The following is an 18,544-nucleotide window of genomic DNA, read 5'->3' as shown; positions in this document are numbered from 1 at the left end:
GGGATTCAAGCTTCAGGAGGCTAATTTGCATATTCCAGGTGCCTTCTGGGAGAAGCGAAGTCTCCCTAAGCTAGAAGATCGTTGGGTACAGCCGGGACCAGCTGCTTCGAAAGCATCACCAAACCAGGGATTCAAGCTTCAGGAGGCTAATTTGCATATTCCAGGTGCCTTCTGGGAGAAGCGAAGTCTCCCTAAGCTAGAAGATCGTTGGGTACAGCCGGGACCAGCTGCTTCGAAAGCATCACCAAACCAGGGATTCAAGCTTCAGGAGGCTAATTTGCATATTCCAGGTGCCTTCTGGGAGAAGCGAAGTCTCCCTAAGCTAGAAGATCGTTGGGTACAGCCGGGACCAGCTGCTTCGAAAGCATCACCAAACCAGGGATTCAAGCTTCAGGAGGCTAATTTGCATATTCCAGGTGCCTTCTGGGAGAAGCGAAGTCTCCCTAAGCTAGAAGATCGTTGGGTACAGCCGGGACCAGCTGCTTCGAAAGCATCACCAAACCAGGGATTCAAGCTTCAGGAGGCTAATTTGCATATTCCAGGTGCCTTCTGGGAGAAGCGAAGTCTCCCTAAGCTAGAAGATCGTTGGGTACAGCCGGGACCAGCTGCTTCGAAAGCATCACCAAACCAGGGATTCAAGCTTCAGGAGGCTAATTTGCATATTCCAGGTGCCTTCTGGGAGAAGCGAAGTCTCCCTAAGCTAGAAGATCGTTGGGTACAGCCGGGACCAGCTGCTTCGAAAGCATCACCAAACCAGGGATTCAAGCTTCAGGAGGCTAATTTGCATATTCCAGGTGCCTTCTGGGAGAAGCGAAGTCTCCCTAAGCTAGAAGATCGTTGGGTACAGCCGGGACCAGCTGCTTCGAAAGCATCACCAAACCAGGGATTTTTTGCCTGTAGGACATTATTGCAAGAGAGCTTGGCTGAGTAGATTACACAAGAAGGAAAACACACAGCAAGTCAGCAGGATCTAGGAGCAACATGGCAGATGTGACAACCTACATGGTGAGCTGCAGCATGTGCTACATGTTCACAGATCGACCAGAAGAAGAATCCAATTTCACCTGTCAGAAGTGTAGACTAGTGGCCCTTTTAGAAGAAAAGGTGCGGGGTCTGGAAGAAAGAATAGCAACTTTGAAACTCATCAAAGAGAATGAAGACTTTCTAGACAGAACAGAAGCATCTCTACTGGTCACAGAAGGTGCAAAAAGTGTCAGAGAACCTCCAAAAGCAGATGAGTGGAAGCATGTGACCAAAAGAAGCAAGAAGACCATGGAGAAATCACCAACCACACAACTGAAGAACCGATATCAAATCTTTGTAGAGGATGAAGATGGCACACCTAAGAATGAAGCAATACCAGCAAGCAAAAAAGAAAAGGGCACACAGCAACAAGTGACAGCAAAAAGTACAGCCAAGAAGCAACGAAGAGTGGTGGTGGTGGGAGACTCACTACTGAGAGGCACCGAAGCAGCCATCTGCAGACCGGACATAACTGCAAGAGAAGTATGCTGCCTTCCAGGTGCGATGATCAAGGATGTGACCGATAGGATACCAAAGCTCTTCAGCTCCAAGGACGTCCACCCATTTCTTCTGATACATGTTGGCACCAATGACACGGCAAGGAAGGACCTACCGACAATCTGCAAGGACTTTGAAGAGTTGGGGAAGAAAGTAAAGGAACTGGATGCACAGGTAGTTTTTTCTTCTATCCTTCCAGTAGACGGGCATGGCACCAGGAGATGGAACAGGATCCTTGATGCAAACAACTGGCTAAGACGATGGTGCAGACAACAAGGATTTGGATTCCTGGACCACGGTGTGAATTACTGGTATGATGGACTCCTCGCCAGAGACGGACTACACCTCAACAAACCTGGGAAACACACATTCGCCAGAAGACTCGCTACACTCATCAGGAGGGCGTTAAACTAGAAGAAGAGGGGACGGGAAGAAAAACATTAGACTCGAACAAAGACGACCCAGGAAAACATACTCAGAAGGGAGGTAAGAACATTTCTAAAACAATCCACAGTGAGGAGATTGGAACAAAACAAAATCCTCTAAACTGCATGCTCGCAAACGCCAGAAGCCTGACAAACAAGATGGAAGAACTAGAAGCAGAAATATCTACAGGTAACTTTGACATAGTGGGAATAACCGAGACATGGTTAGATGAAAGCTATGACTGGGCAGTTAACTTACAGGGTTACAGTCTGTTTAGAAAGGATCGTAAAAATCGGAGAGGAGGAGGGGTTTGTCTCTATGTAAAATCTTGTCTAAAGTCCACTTTAAGGGAGGATATTAGCGAAGGGAATGAGGATGTTGAGTCCATATGGGTTGAAATTCATGGAGGGAAAAATGGTAACAAAATTCTCATTGGGGTCTGTTACAAACCCCCAAATATAACAGAAAGCATGGAAAGTCTACTTCTAAAGCAGATAGATGAAGCTGCAACCCATAATGAGGTCCTGGTTATGGGGGACTTTAACTACCCGGATATTAACTGGGAAACAGAAACCTGTGAAACCCATAAAGGCAACAGGTTTCTGCTAATAACCAAGAAAAATTATCTTTCACAATTGGTGCAGAATCCAACCAGAGGAGCAGCACTTTTAGACCTAATACTATCTAATAGACCTGACAGAATAACAAATCTGCAGGTGGTTGGGCATTTAGGAAATAGCGACCACAATATTGTGCAGTTTCACCTGTCTTTCACTAGGGGGACTTGTCAGGGAGTCACAAAAACATTGAACTTTAGGAAGGCAAAGTTTGAACAGCTTAGAGATGCCCTTAATCTGGTAGACTGGGACAATATCCTCAGAAATGAGAATACAGATAATAAATGGGAAATGTTTAAGAACATCCTAAATAGGCAGTGTAAGCGGTTTATACCTTGTGGGAATAAAAGGACTAGAAATAGGAAAAACCCAATGTGGCTAAACAAAGAAGTAAGACAGGCAATTAACAGTAAAAAGAAAGCATTTGCACTACTAAAGCAGGATGGCACCATTGAAGCTCTAAAAAACTATAGGGAGAAAAATACTTTATCTAAAAAACTAATTAAAGCTGCCAAAAAGGAAACAGAGAAGCACATTGCTAAGGAGAGTAAAACTAATCCCAAACTGTTCTTCAACTATATCAATAGTAAAAGAATAAAAACTGAAAATGTAGGCCCCTTAAAAAATAGTGAGGAAAGAATGGTTGTAGATGACGAGGAAAAAGCTAACATATTAAACACCTTCTTCTCCACGGTATTCACGGTGGAAAATGAAATGCTAGGTGAAATCCCAAGAAACAATGAAAACCCTATATTAAGGGTCACCAATCTAACCCAAGAAGAGGTGCGAAACCGGCTAAATAAGATTAAAATAGATAAATCTCCGGGTCCGGATGGCATATACCCACGAGTACTAAGAGAACTAAGTAATGTAATAGATAAACCATTATTTCTTATTTTTAGTGACTCTATAGCGACAGGGTCTGTTCCGCAGGACTGGCGCATAGCAAATGTGGTGCCAATATTCAAAAAGGGCTCTAAAAGTGAACCTGGAAATTATAGGCCAGTAAGTCTAACCTCTATTGTTGGTAAAATATTTGAAGGGTTTCTGAGGGATGTTATTCTGGATTATCTCAATGAGAATAACTGTTTAACTCCATATCAGCATGGGTTTATGAGAAATCGCTCCTGTCAAACCAATCTAATCAGTTTTTATGAAGAGGTAAGCTATAGACTGGACCACGGTGAGTCATTGGACGTGGTATATCTCGATTTTTCCAAAGCGTTTGATACCGTGCCGCACAAGAGGTTGGTACACAAAATGAGAATGCTTGGTCTGGGGGAAAATGTGTGTAAATGGGTTAGTAACTGGCTTAGTGATAGAAAGCAGAGGGTGGTTATAAATGGTATAGTCTCTAACTGGGTCGCTGTGACCAGTGGGGTACCGCAGGGGTCAGTATTGGGACCTGTTCTCTTCAACATATTCATTAATGATCTGGTAGAAGGTTTACACAGTAAAATATTGATATTTGCAGATGATACAAAACTATGTAAAGCAGTTAATACAATAGAAGATAGTATTCTGCTACAGATGGATCTGGATAAGTTGGAAACTTGGGCTGAAAGGTGGCAGATGAGGTTTAACAATGATAAATGTAAGGTTATACACATGGGAAGAAGGAATCAATGTCACCATTACACACTGAATGGGAAACCACTGGGTAAATCTGACAGGGAGAAGGACTTGGGGATCCTAGTTAATGATAAACTTACCTGGAGCAGCCAGTGCCAGGCAGCAGCTGCCAAGGCAAACAGGATCATGGGGTGCATTAAAAGAGGTCTGGATACACATGATGAGAGCATTATACTGCCTCTGTACAAATCCCTAGTTAGACCGCACATGGAGTACTGTGTCCAGTTTTGGGCACCGGTGCTCAGGAAGGATATAATGGAACTAGAGAGAGTACAAAGGAGGGCAACAAAATTAATAAAGGGGATGGGAGAACTACAATACCCAGATAGATTAGCGAAATTAGGATTATTTAGTCTAGAAAAAAGACGACTGAGGGGCGATCTAATAACCATGTATAAGTATATAAGGGGACAATACAAATATCTCGCTGAGGATCTGTTTATACCAAGGAAGGTGACGGGCACAAGGGGGCATTCTTTGCGTCTGGAGGAGAGAAGGTTTTTCCACCAACATAGAAGAGGATTCTTTACTGTTAGGGCAGTGAGAATCTGGAATTGCTTGCCTGAGGAGGTGGTGATGGCGAACTCAGTCGAGGGGTTCAAGAGAGGCCTGGATGTCTTCCTGGAGCAGAACAATATTGTATCATACAATTATTAGGTTCTGTAGAAGGACGTAGATCTGGGTATTTATTATGATGGAATATAGGCTGAACTGGATGGACAAATGTCTTTTTTCGGCCTTACTAACTATGTTAATATGTATGGTTTAATAAAAAATATCTGATTAAAAAAAAAGAAGGGTGAAGTGGATGACCGAGTCATCAAATTGCACTGCTTTGTGGCCTGTACTCTATGTTTCACATGAGTAGTCCAGTGGGACAACACACAGTACGACCTCCACACATTGCTTTGTCCTATTTGAAATAGCTGATGTCTTTTCACTACAACTATTATTCCTAATTCCAGTAATTTTTGTGAGCATTGATATATAGATATAGGAATCGTCCTGGAACAAGATCTCTGCCCTTTAGTGGATTCCTCTGGAACGGGCAATCTATTAGTCTATATGTGAGTGTACGCTGATATATATCGCACACATCTTATTCCATTTTATACACAGGTTCTGCGACTTGCTCAATTGATCATACAAGCCAAGCAAACTGCCAAATCCATCTCGGAGCAGTATCCGGACACAGGCAGCCAGACACTATTCTCCTGGTTTGGGTTAAACAGCCAGGACCAGAACAATACCTACACAGGGAATGACCTTGATGAGGTGGGGTATGACAGCATTCGGAAAACTGATGAACACCTGGAAAAAACGCTGGAGTATCTCTGTCAAATCTTCCGGGTAAGTCTGAATATGAATTTCTAAGCTATATTACTATGAGTTCACACTATCAGCATTTGATCAGTATTTGTAAGCCAAAACCAGGAGTGGAACAATCAGAGGAAAAGTATAATAGAAACACGCCACTTCTGGATTTATCACCCACTCCTGGTTTTGGCTTACAGATACTGAGGTAAAATACTGACCAAATACTGAACGTGGCCTTAACCTTCTGGAAATGTTTCTGCTTTAGACGCCCCACTTTGCACTGGCCTCGTGCATGTAATAGAGGGGAAGAGGACCTTACTTGTCCATGCTGGAATATATTCTGTATGTATAGGAATGTGTATATATGATACTACATTAGTTTATAATGCAGTTTTCCATAAGATCGATGGCCAACTGTGACATACTGTAGAAACCTATGTATATACTAGTGCAGCTTCTTCTGTATCTGAGCTGTATACATAATTGTAAATGTAGCCTCTTATTCCACTTATGATTGATTGTGCATGACATTGACCCTTATTAAAAAAATCTTCACTGTTCTATGTGCACACGGGTCAGTATTTGCCGCAAAAAAATCTGCTCCAAATACTGGAGTGTTGGCAGGAAAACCGTTGCATAAAATACGGTCTTTTTTATGCTTTTTTTACTTGCTGCAAGAACTGACCTGCTGGAGATATGAAACTGCTTCAAATCGGGAAGGAAAAAATCAGCAACATGTGCCCGAGGCTCCAGGAATCTTATTCACTCATTCACTTTGCTGATGCAATAAATCATGATTTTTCTCCTTCGCCTCATTGGGGGACACAGGACTGTGGGGGACACAGGACTGTGGGTGTATGCTTCTGCCGCCAGGAGGCTGACACTAAGTAAACTTAAAAAAAAAAGTTAGCTCCTCCCTCATCGTATACACCCTGACACTGGCTACCAGAGACTCCAGTTTATGCTTAGTGTCTCAAGGAGGCACATCTCAGGGTCCTGGATTTTTTGGACCCGACTTTCAACTTCTGGATTGAGGGGGCGACGGACCTTTTTGAGGGTCCGATCTCCCCAAATCATCAACGGGCAAGCACGTGTGATACTACTCCACGTATCCTTCCCCGCTACGTGGGATTTTTCACTGGACTTGGCCCTGACCACCCTGAGGTATCTAGACCCCAGGCTGTACAGGTGCTCCTAGACATCCGTGTGTTCCCCCAGATTTCTACACCCCTGCCGGGGGTGTTAGCTGGGGTGGAGGATGGTCCCTCTCATTATCCTGGATAATGGAGCTTGGGTGCCTGCACCGTCATTCTTTCCACCCCTTGCTGAGTGTGGTGTGTCAGGGGGGGCTCCTGAGTACCTGTTGCGCTTCGGGTGAGGCTGGCGTCCCTTTTTTGTGTGGATCGGCGGTGGTCCGGCGCTGAGGCGCCTGCGGAGGCCGCGCTGCGGGGCTCCGCCCCTTCCGGCGCGTCACGTCCGGTTCCGGTTTCTCCGGTCTCTGAGGGGGAAATTGAGGCTGCGGCTTAGTTTGGCGGTCCCTCCTTCCCTATAGCCTGCGGGACATATAAGACAGCACATTTGGAGTATCGTGCTGTCAGGATCCACTGTATTCGTGGGGACACAGGACTGGGGTAAGTGCTTCTCTCTCCAGCTGGACTGAAGCATTCCTTTTTTTCCCAGTCTCTGGCCCTGGGTATAGCATTACGGATCAGTATGTCTAGAAAGGTTAAGACTCACACGGTTCTTTTTACCGGTTGTGTATCTTGTAATGCCCTTTTTCCGCACGCCCAAAGTAATCGCCTCTGTGAGGCCTGTGACCCTGAACATGTCCAGGAGCCCCCCCCCCCGCCAGTCCTCCAGTAGTCTCTCCAGCTCCGGTCCCTCAGCCAGATGCTGTGGTAGCTCCACCGGAATGGGTCACGTCCTTGTCACAATCCATGGCGTCCCTTACTGAAGCGATCAAATCGCTGCAGACCCCGGCGGTCGGGACCGGTAATCCGCCTGTCTCAGAGAAGGCCTCGGGGTCTCAGGAGTCCTGCAGGGGGCGCACTCTCACTCGACAGACGCATGGAAAGCGGACTCGCAAAGCGTCTCCCAGGCACTCAGGTGCTTCCGCATCCTGGAGTTCCGTATCTCGCTCTCCTTCCCCTGCAGAAAGCGGTGAAGTTGAGACTGACTATGAGTCAGAAGGGTCTCTTAATTTTGATAAACCTGGGTTTCAGGAGTCAGTAGACAGCCTAATTGAAGCTGTCAATCAGTCTTTGGGGATAGAAGACGAGCTCGTCTCTTCCTCTGATCATAAGGTCTCATTTAAGCGGTCTAAACGGGCCCATAGGGTTTTTTCCTCTCATCCTGAGTTCGAGGACCTGATTCGTCGCAATAGGGAGCACCCGGACAAACGCTTTTCAGGGCAAAGAGCTCTGAAGGCTAGGTATCCCTTTGCTTCGAAATTTTGTAGTGATTGGGCAGAAAATCCTTCTGTAGATCCTCCAGTGTCCCGTTTAGCCTCTAACACGTTACTATCTCTCCCTAATGGCTCATCAATTAAAGATCCTACGGATCGTCTTATAGAGAGCTTGGCTCGTTCCGTCTTTGAGGCCTCAAGCTCAGCACTTTTTCCTTCTTTTGCGGCAACCTGGGTTGCCAGGGCTATGATATCTTGGTCTGACTCGTTATCTAAGGCTCTCCAGGAAGGTAATGTGTCAGCAGAATTGGCTGAAATGTCATCTCAGGTAGCTATGGCCGGTAGTTATCTGATTAACGCATCTCTGGATGCGGCAGATTGTGCTTCCTCGGCTGCATCTAATGCTATTGCCATCAGAAGGGCCCTTTGGTTAAGGTCCTGGCGGGCTGATTCTACCTCTAAGAAATCTTACATCCCTGCCGTATCAGAGTGGTCGTTTGTTCGGAGAAAAGCTGGATCAGCTCATTTCTGACTCCACAGGAGGGAAAAGTAAGTTCCTTCCTCAGCAGAGGGCCAGACAGCCTTTTCGGCGCCATTTTCAGGCTCGCTTTAGAACCTTTCCCTATGTCAGATGGGCCCCAGCATCAGGTTCTGCTGCGCAGGGTCGGCCCAATCAGGACCAAGACGGTCGGACCCCTTATTCGGCCAGCCAGGGGGGAAGAATGCGTCCCCAGTCTTCTAGATCTAGAGGATCTAGGACGCAAAGATTTTCGGCCAAGTGACTGGAGGCCTCTTCCAGGCATCTCCAAAAAGGTAGGCGGACGTCTACTTTTATTTCGCCAGGTCTGGCTTCAGGTAATCCACGACCAGTGGGTAGCAGAGCTCATATCTTCAGGTTACAAAATAGAGCTGGTCTGTCTCCCTCCTCCCCGGTTCTTCCCATCCCGTCTTCCCAAGTGCAAATCTCTTCGTCAAAGCTTGTTCAATTCCATAGAGTCTCTCCGTATCAGCGGTGTCATTTCTCCTGTTCCAAAGGAAGAAAGATTCCAGGGTTTTTATTCCAATCTTTTTGTAGTGCCCAAAAAGGATGGAGCAGTGAGGCCTATCCTAGATCTCAAACTCTTAAACAAGTTTGTCCGCGTTCGACACTTTCGGATGGAGTCTCTGCGGTCGGTCATCGCCTCTCTGGAAAAAGGAGAATTTTTGGCCTCAGTAGACATTCAGGATGCTTATCTTCATATTCCCATCTTTCCGCTCCATCAAAGATTTCTCCGGTTTGCCGTAAACAATCTACATTTCCAGTTCACGGCATTACCTTTCGGACTGGCTTCCGCTCCCAGGGTGTTCACAAAAGTCATGTCGACTGTGGTGTCCATTCTGCACTCCCGAGGTATTGTCGTCTTGCCATACCTAGACGATCTGCTGATCAAGGGACCGACATTTCAGTCTTGCAAGGAAAATGTCGACATCACTCTGGACACCCTTTCCCGTCTAGGTTGGTTGCTAAATTTAAGGAAGTCATCACTACGGCCGTCTCGAAAAATCTCTTTTTTAGGCATGATCTTCGACACCTCTCAAGCCTTAACTATCCTTCCCCAGGACAAGGTCCTAGCCCTTCGGCGGGAAGTGAGGAACCTTCTACAACCATACCCTCATACGATTCGGTCCGGGATGAGGGTGTTAGGAAAGATGGTTGCAACCATAGAGGCGGTTCCGTTTGCACAGTTTCATCTTCGACCCCTCCAACGTGCAATCCTATCAGCATGGAACAGAAATCCTCTCTCTCTCAACCGCAAATTTCGGTTGTCTTTCCAGACCAAACAGGCTCTCGCTTGGTGGCTAAACAGCTCTTCTCTACTCAGGGGGAAGCCCTTTCCCCCAACCAATTGGCTAGTGGTCACAACAGATGCCAGTCTCCTGGGTTGGGGAGCAGTGTTCTTCCATCACACAGCTCAGGGACGCTGGTCTCTTCGGGAATCAGAACTCCCCATCAATATCTTAGAGATTCGAGCGGTCCGGCTAGCCTTGTTACGTTTTCACCATCTTCTGGCGGGTCGCCCTGTCCGGATTCAATCGGACAACGCCACAGCGGTAGCTTATATAAATCACCAGGGGGGCACCCGCAGCAAGGCAGCCATGCAGGAGGTAAAACTGATTCTACTTTGGGCGGAGAGAAATCACTCTGTGATCTCAGCGGTCCACATTCCGGGAGAAGAAAACTGGACGGCAGATTTCCTAAGCCGTCAGGGTCTAGCCTCCGGGGAATGGTCTCTCCACCCCGAGGTATTTTTGCAGATATGCCATCTTTGGGGAACTCCAGACGTGGATCTAATGGCGTCCAAAGTGAATGCCAAGGTGCCCAGTTTTGTCTCTCGGCACCGAGATCCCCAGGCTATCGCCGTGGATGCGCTGGTACTGTCTTGGAACCAATTTCATCTCTCTTATCTGTTCCCTCCTCTGGCACTGCTCCCGAGAGTAATCAAGAAGATCAAATCAGAGAGAGTGCCGGCCATCCTGATCGCTCCGGATTGGCCACGACGGACCTGGTATGCAGACCTGGTACAACTTCTAGCCGGGGCTCCTTGGCGGCTCCCCGATCGGCCAGATCTTCTATCTCAAGGGCCGATCTACCACCAGAACTCAGAGGTCCTACGTTTGACGGCCTGGCTGTTGAATCTTGGGTTTTAACTCAGGCTGGCTTTTCTCAAGAAGTGGCTGATACCATGATCAGTGCACGTAAGTCCGTTTCGGCCAGGATTTATTATCACACTTGGAAGGTGTTTCTTTCCTGGTGTAGAGAACGCGGGCTGCCCCCTCTGCGTTTCTCCGTTCCTAACATTCTAGCCTTCCTTCAAGCAGGCCTGGATTCTGGGCTTGCTCCGAGTACCCTTAAAAGGCAGGTTTCAGCTTTATCGGTACTTTTTCAGCGCAGGATTGCTCCTAATCGTCAAGTCAGGACTTTTTTCCAGGGAGTCGCTCATGAGGTCCCTCCTTATAAGACTCCTTTGGAAGCTTGGGACCTTAATCTGGTCTTAAGGGCTTTACAGGACGCTCCTTTTGAGCCTCTTCAAGAGGTTTCTTTGATGTTTCTCTCTTGGAAGGTCGTATTTTTAGTGGCCATAACGTCCATAAGACGGGTATCGGAGCTGGCAGCTCTTTCTTGTCGTCCTCCTTTTTTGCGATTTCATCAGGACAAGGTGGTGCTCAGACCAGCACCGTCCTTTTTGCCGAAGGTTGTTTCATCATTTCACATTAATGAAGATATTGTTCTGCCCTCTTTTTGCCCGGCACCTACGCACCGTGTAGAAAAAGCTCTCCATACGTTGGATCTGGTGAGAGCTCTGAGGAGGTACGTTTCCCGTACGGCCCCCTTTCGCCAGACGGATGCTCTGTTTGTCCTTCCGCAGGGTCGCAGGAAGGGATGCGCGGCTTCAAAATCTACCCTGGCCAGATGGATAAGGGCGACCATTCAGGAGGCTTATCGCTCCATGGGCATGACGGTGCCGGCCGGAATCAAGGCTCATTCGACTAGAGCAGTGGGGGCTTCCTGGGCCGTTCGGCACCAGGCCTCAGCAGAACAGGTTTGCAAGGCTGCGACCTGGTCTAGTCTGCATACATTTGTCAAACATTATAATGTCCATTCCCAGACCTCTGCAGATGCAAGTCTGGGTAGAAGAATTCTTCAAGCGGCAGTGGCGCATTTATAGTCAAACATTATCTGGATGTCTTTTTCTGGTGAGTGATTTTTCCCACCCAGGGACTGCTTTAGGACATCCCACAGTCCTGTGTCCCCCAATGAGGCGAAGGAGAAATAGGGATTTTTGGTTACTCACCGTAAAATCCTTTTCTCCAAGACGCTCATTGGGGGACACAGCTCCCTCCCTGGTAGCCTTATGGCTGCTTTGGTTATATCTGATTACATTACTCAGTAGGATCTTTTCTAGACATAAAGTTTCTGTATTTATGCTGTTATATTATTTTTTGTGTTTTTTGTTCTCCTACTGCTTTTTGCACCAAACTGGAGTCTCTGGTAGCCAGTGTCAGGGTGTATACGATGAGGGAGGAGCTAACTTTTTTTTTTTAAGTTTACTTAGTGTCAGCCTCCTGGCGGCAGAAGCATACACCCACAGTCCTGTGTCCCCCACAGTCCTGTGTCCCCCAATGAGCGTCTTGGAGAAAAGGATTTTACGGTGAGTAACCAAAAATCCCTATTTTTTTGTCTGTGTTTTTGCATTAGAACAAACAACCTCTAGATTAGTTTTTGTATTCTCTTTTTAGCTGAATTCTGCACAACTTAGTCACCTTACAGTAAACTTGGGGAACGCGCAGGACGAAAACCAGAGGAATCAACTGCCCGATTTTATACAAAATGAAAATGGTGTTTGCCTGACCGCATTAGGCAGGCAGCAGGTAAATGATGTATTACAAGTTTCTTGGAGAGTAAAAGTACATCACATTGATGATTCATGTAGCCACTATAACGTCGCAAAAATATCCTCTATCTATATATATAATTGTCTAAGGGGTACTTCCGTCCGTCCGTCCGTCCGTCTGTCTTTCTGTCTGTCTGCAACATCCTTCACGGAAATCCTGCGTCGCTGATTGGTCTCGCTAGCTGCCTGTCCTGGCTGCCACGACCAATCAGCGACGGCCACAGCCCGGCCGAGAATTAGTCCCTCCCTACTCCCGTCCAGTCAGTGCCCAACGCCCGCTCCATACTCCCCTCCAGTCAGCGCTCACACAGGGTTAATGACAGCGTTAACGGACCGCGTTATGCCGGGGGTAACGCACTCTGCTAACGCTGCTATTAACCCTGTGTGAACAACTTTCTACTATTGATGCTGCCTATGCGACATCAATAGTAAAACGATCTAATGTTAAAAATAATAAAAAAAAAAAAAATCTGCTATTCTCACCTTCCGTCATCCGCCTATGCGCGCGCGGCTGCCGCCAGCTTCCGTTCCCAGAGATGCATTGCTAAATTACACAGATGACTTAGCGGTCTCGCGAGACTGCTAAGTCATCTGGGCTATTTCGCAATGCATCTCTGGGAACGGAAGCTGGCAGCAGCCGTGCGCGCATCGACACAGCTTCGCTGGACGCCGGAGGGTGAGTATATACTCGAGTATAAGTCGACCCGAGTATAAGCCGACCCCCCTAATTTTGCCACAAAAAACTGGGAAAACTTATTGACTCGAGTATAAGCCTAGGATAGGAAATGCAGCAGCTACCGGTGAATTTCAAAAATAAAAATAGATGCTCCATACCGTTCATTATTGCCCCATAGATGCTCCATATAAAGCTGTGCCACATATAATGCTCCATACTGTTCATTATGGCCCCATAGATGCTCCATATAAAACTGTGCCATATAGAATGCTCTGCACCGTTCATTATGGCACCATAGATGCTCCATATAAAGCTGTGCCCCATATATAATGCTCTGCACCGTTCATTATGGTCCAATAGAAGCTCCATATAAAGCTGTGCCACATATAATGCTCCATACTGTTGATTATTGCCCCATGGATGCTCCATATAAAGCTTTGCCATATATAATGCTGCTGCAATAAAAAAAAAATCACATACTCACCTCTCAGAAAATGGCAACAAAAAGCAATTTTTTTTTTTACATTATGAATTTTTTTTCATCAAATATTGATGCATGGTTGATATTGCCATAACCAGAATGATGTGAACAATCCAGACCATTTTTACTGCACAATCAACGCTGTACAAACAAAACTCAAAAAACAATGGTGGAAGAGCATTTTTTTTATTTTTATTTCATCACACTTTTATTCAAAACTACAACTCGTCCCACACACAAAAAAAAAAGACAAGCCACCATAGAGCTGTGCTACGGAATAATTAAAGTTATGGCTCTTGAAGAAGGCGAGATATAAAACAAAAACAAAATATTCCTTTGTTTTTAAAAGGTTAAAGAGCAGAGGGGTTTTTATAGATGTGGATAATTTTTTATGGATAATTTTTTACCTTCCCATTAAACCTCCATTGTGTGAATAAAGACGCTCTTTGTCTTGTAATTTCAGATAATAAATGGATTACGCAAGTTTGACCTACAGTACTACGGTGATCCTGAGCTCCAGCCCATCCGCAGCTATGAGAATGCTACACTAGTGCGATTCCTCTACCAACTTTCTAGTGTATTAAATGAAAGGGTGAGGTTACATTTTGGTGTTGCCTTCCCACTGTAAAGCTTGTAAAGCCATCAGAATTGTGGCTGTTGGTGTTCAAAATATGTACTTTAATTATCCATCATGATTTCTTTTCCAGAATGTCTTTTAGTTTCTCACTAGTAATTGCTTTGTCTTTCAGTTTGGCAGTACATTGGCTTCATTATGCAGAAGACAAGACTTCCTGGGAAAGTTTTGTAGCTATCATCTGAGTAGCAAGCCCATTGGGAGAATGAGCCCCATGCCGTCCAGTAATACCTACGACCCAACAGTTCCCCGCATACGTCTGCGATTCTTTGCCAATTATCGAGTCCTGATGTATTTGCTTCTTTTCTACTTTGTGTGCTGCGGATTATCGTCTATGGGACCCGTATCCTGTACGCTCTTCCTTCTCTTTGTATATGTTCTCTATGCAGCGGTAATGACCTTCATCACTGAACATCGGAGACCACACCAGGACTGATGCCGATTATTTTATAATTATTTTTTTATGGCGTAGACTGTGTATTGTAATGGGGAAAAGCAAAAACGGTGCTCGGAAATAAAATCAACACTTTATATATCTTCCTTGCTTGTGAATCTGCAATAGAAAGTAAATAATGGTTTGTCTGATTCATGTAAAAGTTCTTAATTGCACTTTGAGCCTGAATTCAGGCACAGTCTATATACGTGGCTGTTGTTGGCGATTTCTATGTGATTTGGCTGTCTTTAATCTGTTTCGTAGATGGAATTCAGAACAGATGGGAAAATCCACACCGAGCCGACAATCTGATGTGGATTTTTATTTTTTGTGCTGAATGCAATTTGTTAAAATTCTATTTGATTGCATTGTACAGAACTTCGTTCCAGAAGTTTTGTAACAAATCGTATCGGCACAAAGTGTTATAATTACGGTGTACACTATAGATTATTAACCATTTGAAAATAAGTTACGGTAGATCATTTTAGAAAATGTTTAATTTCACAACGATACAAAAAAATTGCCCTTATTCAAACTTTTTTTTTTTAATATATTTTCATTTGCCTACTCAGTGAGTTAAAGGAAGTTAAAGATCAGAGTGACTGTTCAAACCCAGTACATGCACTTGGTGTAGCCAAACATTTGAGTACACCTTCTCACCTACTTATTTTCCAGTGATCTCTGCCCTACCCTTGCTCCCGTAAAACCAAAGCTGTCAATCAATGAATAAGGGGGGCAGGGATGAATGGGAAAATAAGTTAAGGCAAGAAGATGCACTGAACTACTTGGCTCGCTGAGGGTACACGGAGAGCCTATGCTTGGTTTGAACAGTCATTTCATACTCACAGTCGACCTTTAAATGTTAGCAGAATTTGGATTGCAAAAAAATGTTGGTTTATTAAGTTCTGTTGAATATATGTAGAAGTGACAAGCATGAATCTTAGTAGTTTTAGTTAGTTTGTGTCTCTGCTTGCATTTTTTTTTATCCTTCTGATGCAAAGTTGTTTGCAATACTCATACCTGTGAAAATGCCACCAATAGCTTTACAATATGCCAGGTCTGTAACTTACAGAATAAAGAATTATTTATCATTTTCTGACCCACTAAAGCTGGCAGTAGTAGGGCTACTCTTTTGTTTTAGGAACGACGTAATAGAAATGGCTTCTTTTGAATCATTGTTTTTATTAAACAAAACCTCTTTACATGCCGTTTTCCTTTTTCTTTTTGTTAATAGGAAGAGGAAATAATAACATAAGCTATTGACATAGTTACAGATTAGTTCCAGACAATTATGGTATATATGTGTGTGTATGTATACACACAATTAATAAAACACAATGATAAAGCAACAGGAATTGATATTATCTAGCCTTTGTGTAGAGACTTCCATCTAACCAACAGCTGATTCTTGTTGAATTTTCGGTCATTGGGTTCCAATTTTGATGATTCCTTTTTTTTCTCAAATCTTAAGTGTAATAGGACTGAGAATAGAAAGAATCGCGCTCTCTTAGTATATAGGAAGGCAAATCGGAAGTATTCAACCAGGGTCCCCACATCGACTCATATTTACACATCACGTTTCTCTTCTCCATAAATATAGTATTATTAATTTTACTTTTTAATTCTGTTAAGGTTGGAGTTTTTAAATCTAGCCAATGATATTCCAGCAATTACATGCATGAAAAAGAATCCTTGAGATATCCAGAGCCACTGGAGTGTCAATTTTTCCCTCCAAAATAAACAATATACATTTCTGGGCTCCGGTTCTAATCTCGCCTCAAATACTCCCCTTCAAAAGGCTTTATTAAAACTGTGAGAGAACAGACTCTAGTTTGGTGTCTGTGGTATCCATCTTGTCTTAACTTTTATGACTTGGTGATCAAACAATACTGCTGGGAGGACGCTACCTAAGAGTCTCCATGTGCTAATAAAGCAGAAATCCTGAGTACAGCCTACAAGGCTGTGCTGTATTGATTTCCTGAGACATTCTAAATAAAACCGTATTAATTTGGAGTTCAGAAGGCATAGAAGAGAGGATTTATTTAGTCGCCATGACAGCACTAACGAGAGAGGGGATCCGCCCTTCAGGGACAGGAAACCTACAGAGATAAAAGGGCGGCACCTCTCTCCCGCATCAGTTGGTTTCCTGTCCCTGACAGGGGACCCTACAGACTTGCCTTAAGAAGAAAGGTGTAGACTGAAGACAGTACCCAGGCTCGGCAGGCCGGTTCTGGAAGCGGCGGTTCCCCTTCCTCGGTCAGGTCCGGTGTGCTGGAGGTGCCACACCACAGAGGGCTGTGGGGGTAGGCAGCAAAGGAAAGCAGCCTTCAGGGGAAGTGCTGTCTTTGGAGTGTCCCATCGCCGCAGGTACAGGTCGGTATGTTATGGGAGGCCCTGTCTTCCGAAGCCCTGCGGCAGAGCTGGCGTCTTTTTTTTCGGTGGACCTGGGGGTGTCTCGCACGCGTGGGGCATTCCGGACACAGCGGGCGGCCTGGTGAGTGACGGCGCTGCATGTACAGTCTGCCGCGGCGGTGATTATGGCGGCGCCCTGTAGTTTGTGGCCGGCGAGAGATGACACGCGGCATATGCGCAGTTGGGCCGCCGCGGTGATTATGGCAGTGCCCTGTAGTATTGTGGCCAGCGAGAAATGATGACGCGCGGCGCATGCGCAGTTGGGCCGTGGCGGTGAAGATGGCGGCGCCCTGCAGTACACATCGTGTGGATGCGGGCGCTGGGCGTTCCTGGGTCAGGTGCGGTCATTAAAGGTCATATACGGCACAGCTGTGGGGGCAGGCTTCTGGGGGAGGGGCCTCCCAGATGCGATGTACCAGGCAGTTCACCTGGATTAACCTGCTGACCCCATCCAGGGGAGGTACCTAAAGGGGATGGCTATTTAAGGACTCCTAAAGGGCTACCACATGCTTCTTTCCATATTACAATGGAGTCTCAGGAGCAGGAACCGTTGCAGTCTGAGCAGCAGTGTCAGTCCTTGGAGAGGCCCCAAACAGTGAGCACCCAGCGGCGATCTAGTGGCAGTAGTCCTGGAGGTGATAGAGCTGATCAAAGATCTATGGCCGGAAAATCCTCAAGCCGTAAGGATGTTACAACGGCTGAGAGGGTCCCCCCGCAAACTACGGTGCCGCTCAGTCTCTATAGGGGTAAGTGATCGCCGAGAAAGTTCACTTAGTGATGTGTGTCTCCCCTTATATTCCCTCCATGTCTATCAGGGAAAAAACGGCCCTCTAAATCTAAACACGAAGAATGTGCTGAGTGTGGAGTTCCTCTCCCAGATGACCACATAAGGAAATTATTCGGACCGTGTATTCAACGCTTAATAGCAGAGGAGACACCAGACTTCGCTACCAGCCTAAGGCAGATGGTCAGGCAGGAGGTCAGGGATTCAGCAAAATCCCTATCTCAAAATAGAGGTTCTAGAGAAAGAGAACCTAGATCCCCAAGTTCATTTGACGACAGTGAGTCAGGGGAACTAAAGTCAGAGGTTTCTCATCCATCATCATCTTCAGAAACGGAGTCCGGTCATTCATATTTTTCCTTTGACCGGATCGACCGCCTCATCAAGGCAGTGAATAACACTATAGAAATTGAAAAAACCCCGTCAGAGAAATCTATGCAGGATGTCATGTTTAAAGGACTAGACCGAAAATCTCGTAGATGCTTTTCTGTAGTTGACTAAGCTGCCTCATTACACGTGAGTGGAAAGAGACGGAAAGGAAAGGTTCTCTTCCACCATCATTTAAGAGAAAATATCCGTTTGAGGAGACAGCATCTGCGTCATGGGATAAAGCTCCAAAGCTTGATGCAGCCGTAGCTAAGGCTTCCAAGACATCCTCGCTGCCGTTTGAGGATTTGGGAACTTTAAAGGACCCGCTAGACAGGAGAGCCGATGTGTTTCTTAACCCCTTAGCGACCGCCGATACGCCTTTTAACGGCGGCCGCTAAGGGTACTTAA

The 18,544-nt window shown here is 45.7% G+C and overlaps 1 protein-coding gene across 3 annotated transcripts in view; it reads left to right on the top strand.

The window, feature by feature from the left end:
* SMPD4 (sphingomyelin phosphodiesterase 4) overlaps nt 1-15,776 on the top strand; it is a 92,910-nt gene extending 77,134 nt beyond the window's left edge. For all 3 annotated transcript variants that reach the window (XM_069757359.1, XM_069757366.1, XM_069757349.1), the window contains 4 exons: nt 5,316-5,546; nt 12,196-12,327; nt 13,971-14,099; nt 14,257-15,776. In XM_069757359.1, coding sequence (XP_069613460.1) covers nt 5,316-5,546; nt 12,196-12,327; nt 13,971-14,099; nt 14,257-14,577 — 813 coding nt within the window. In that variant the 3' untranslated portion in view covers nt 14,578-15,776. The remainder of the gene's footprint in view (nt 1-5,315; nt 5,547-12,195; nt 12,328-13,970; nt 14,100-14,256) is intronic.
* Nucleotides 15,777-18,544: the final 2,768 nt, after the last annotated feature.

The sequence above is a fragment of the Ranitomeya imitator genome, chromosome 1 (assembly GCF_032444005.1).
Source record: "Ranitomeya imitator isolate aRanImi1 chromosome 1, aRanImi1.pri, whole genome shotgun sequence".
NCBI classification, from domain to species: domain Eukaryota; kingdom Metazoa; phylum Chordata; class Amphibia; order Anura; family Dendrobatidae; genus Ranitomeya; species Ranitomeya imitator.
The sequence above is the reverse complement of the archived record's forward strand: the minus strand, read 5'-3'. Positions and strand labels throughout refer to the sequence as shown.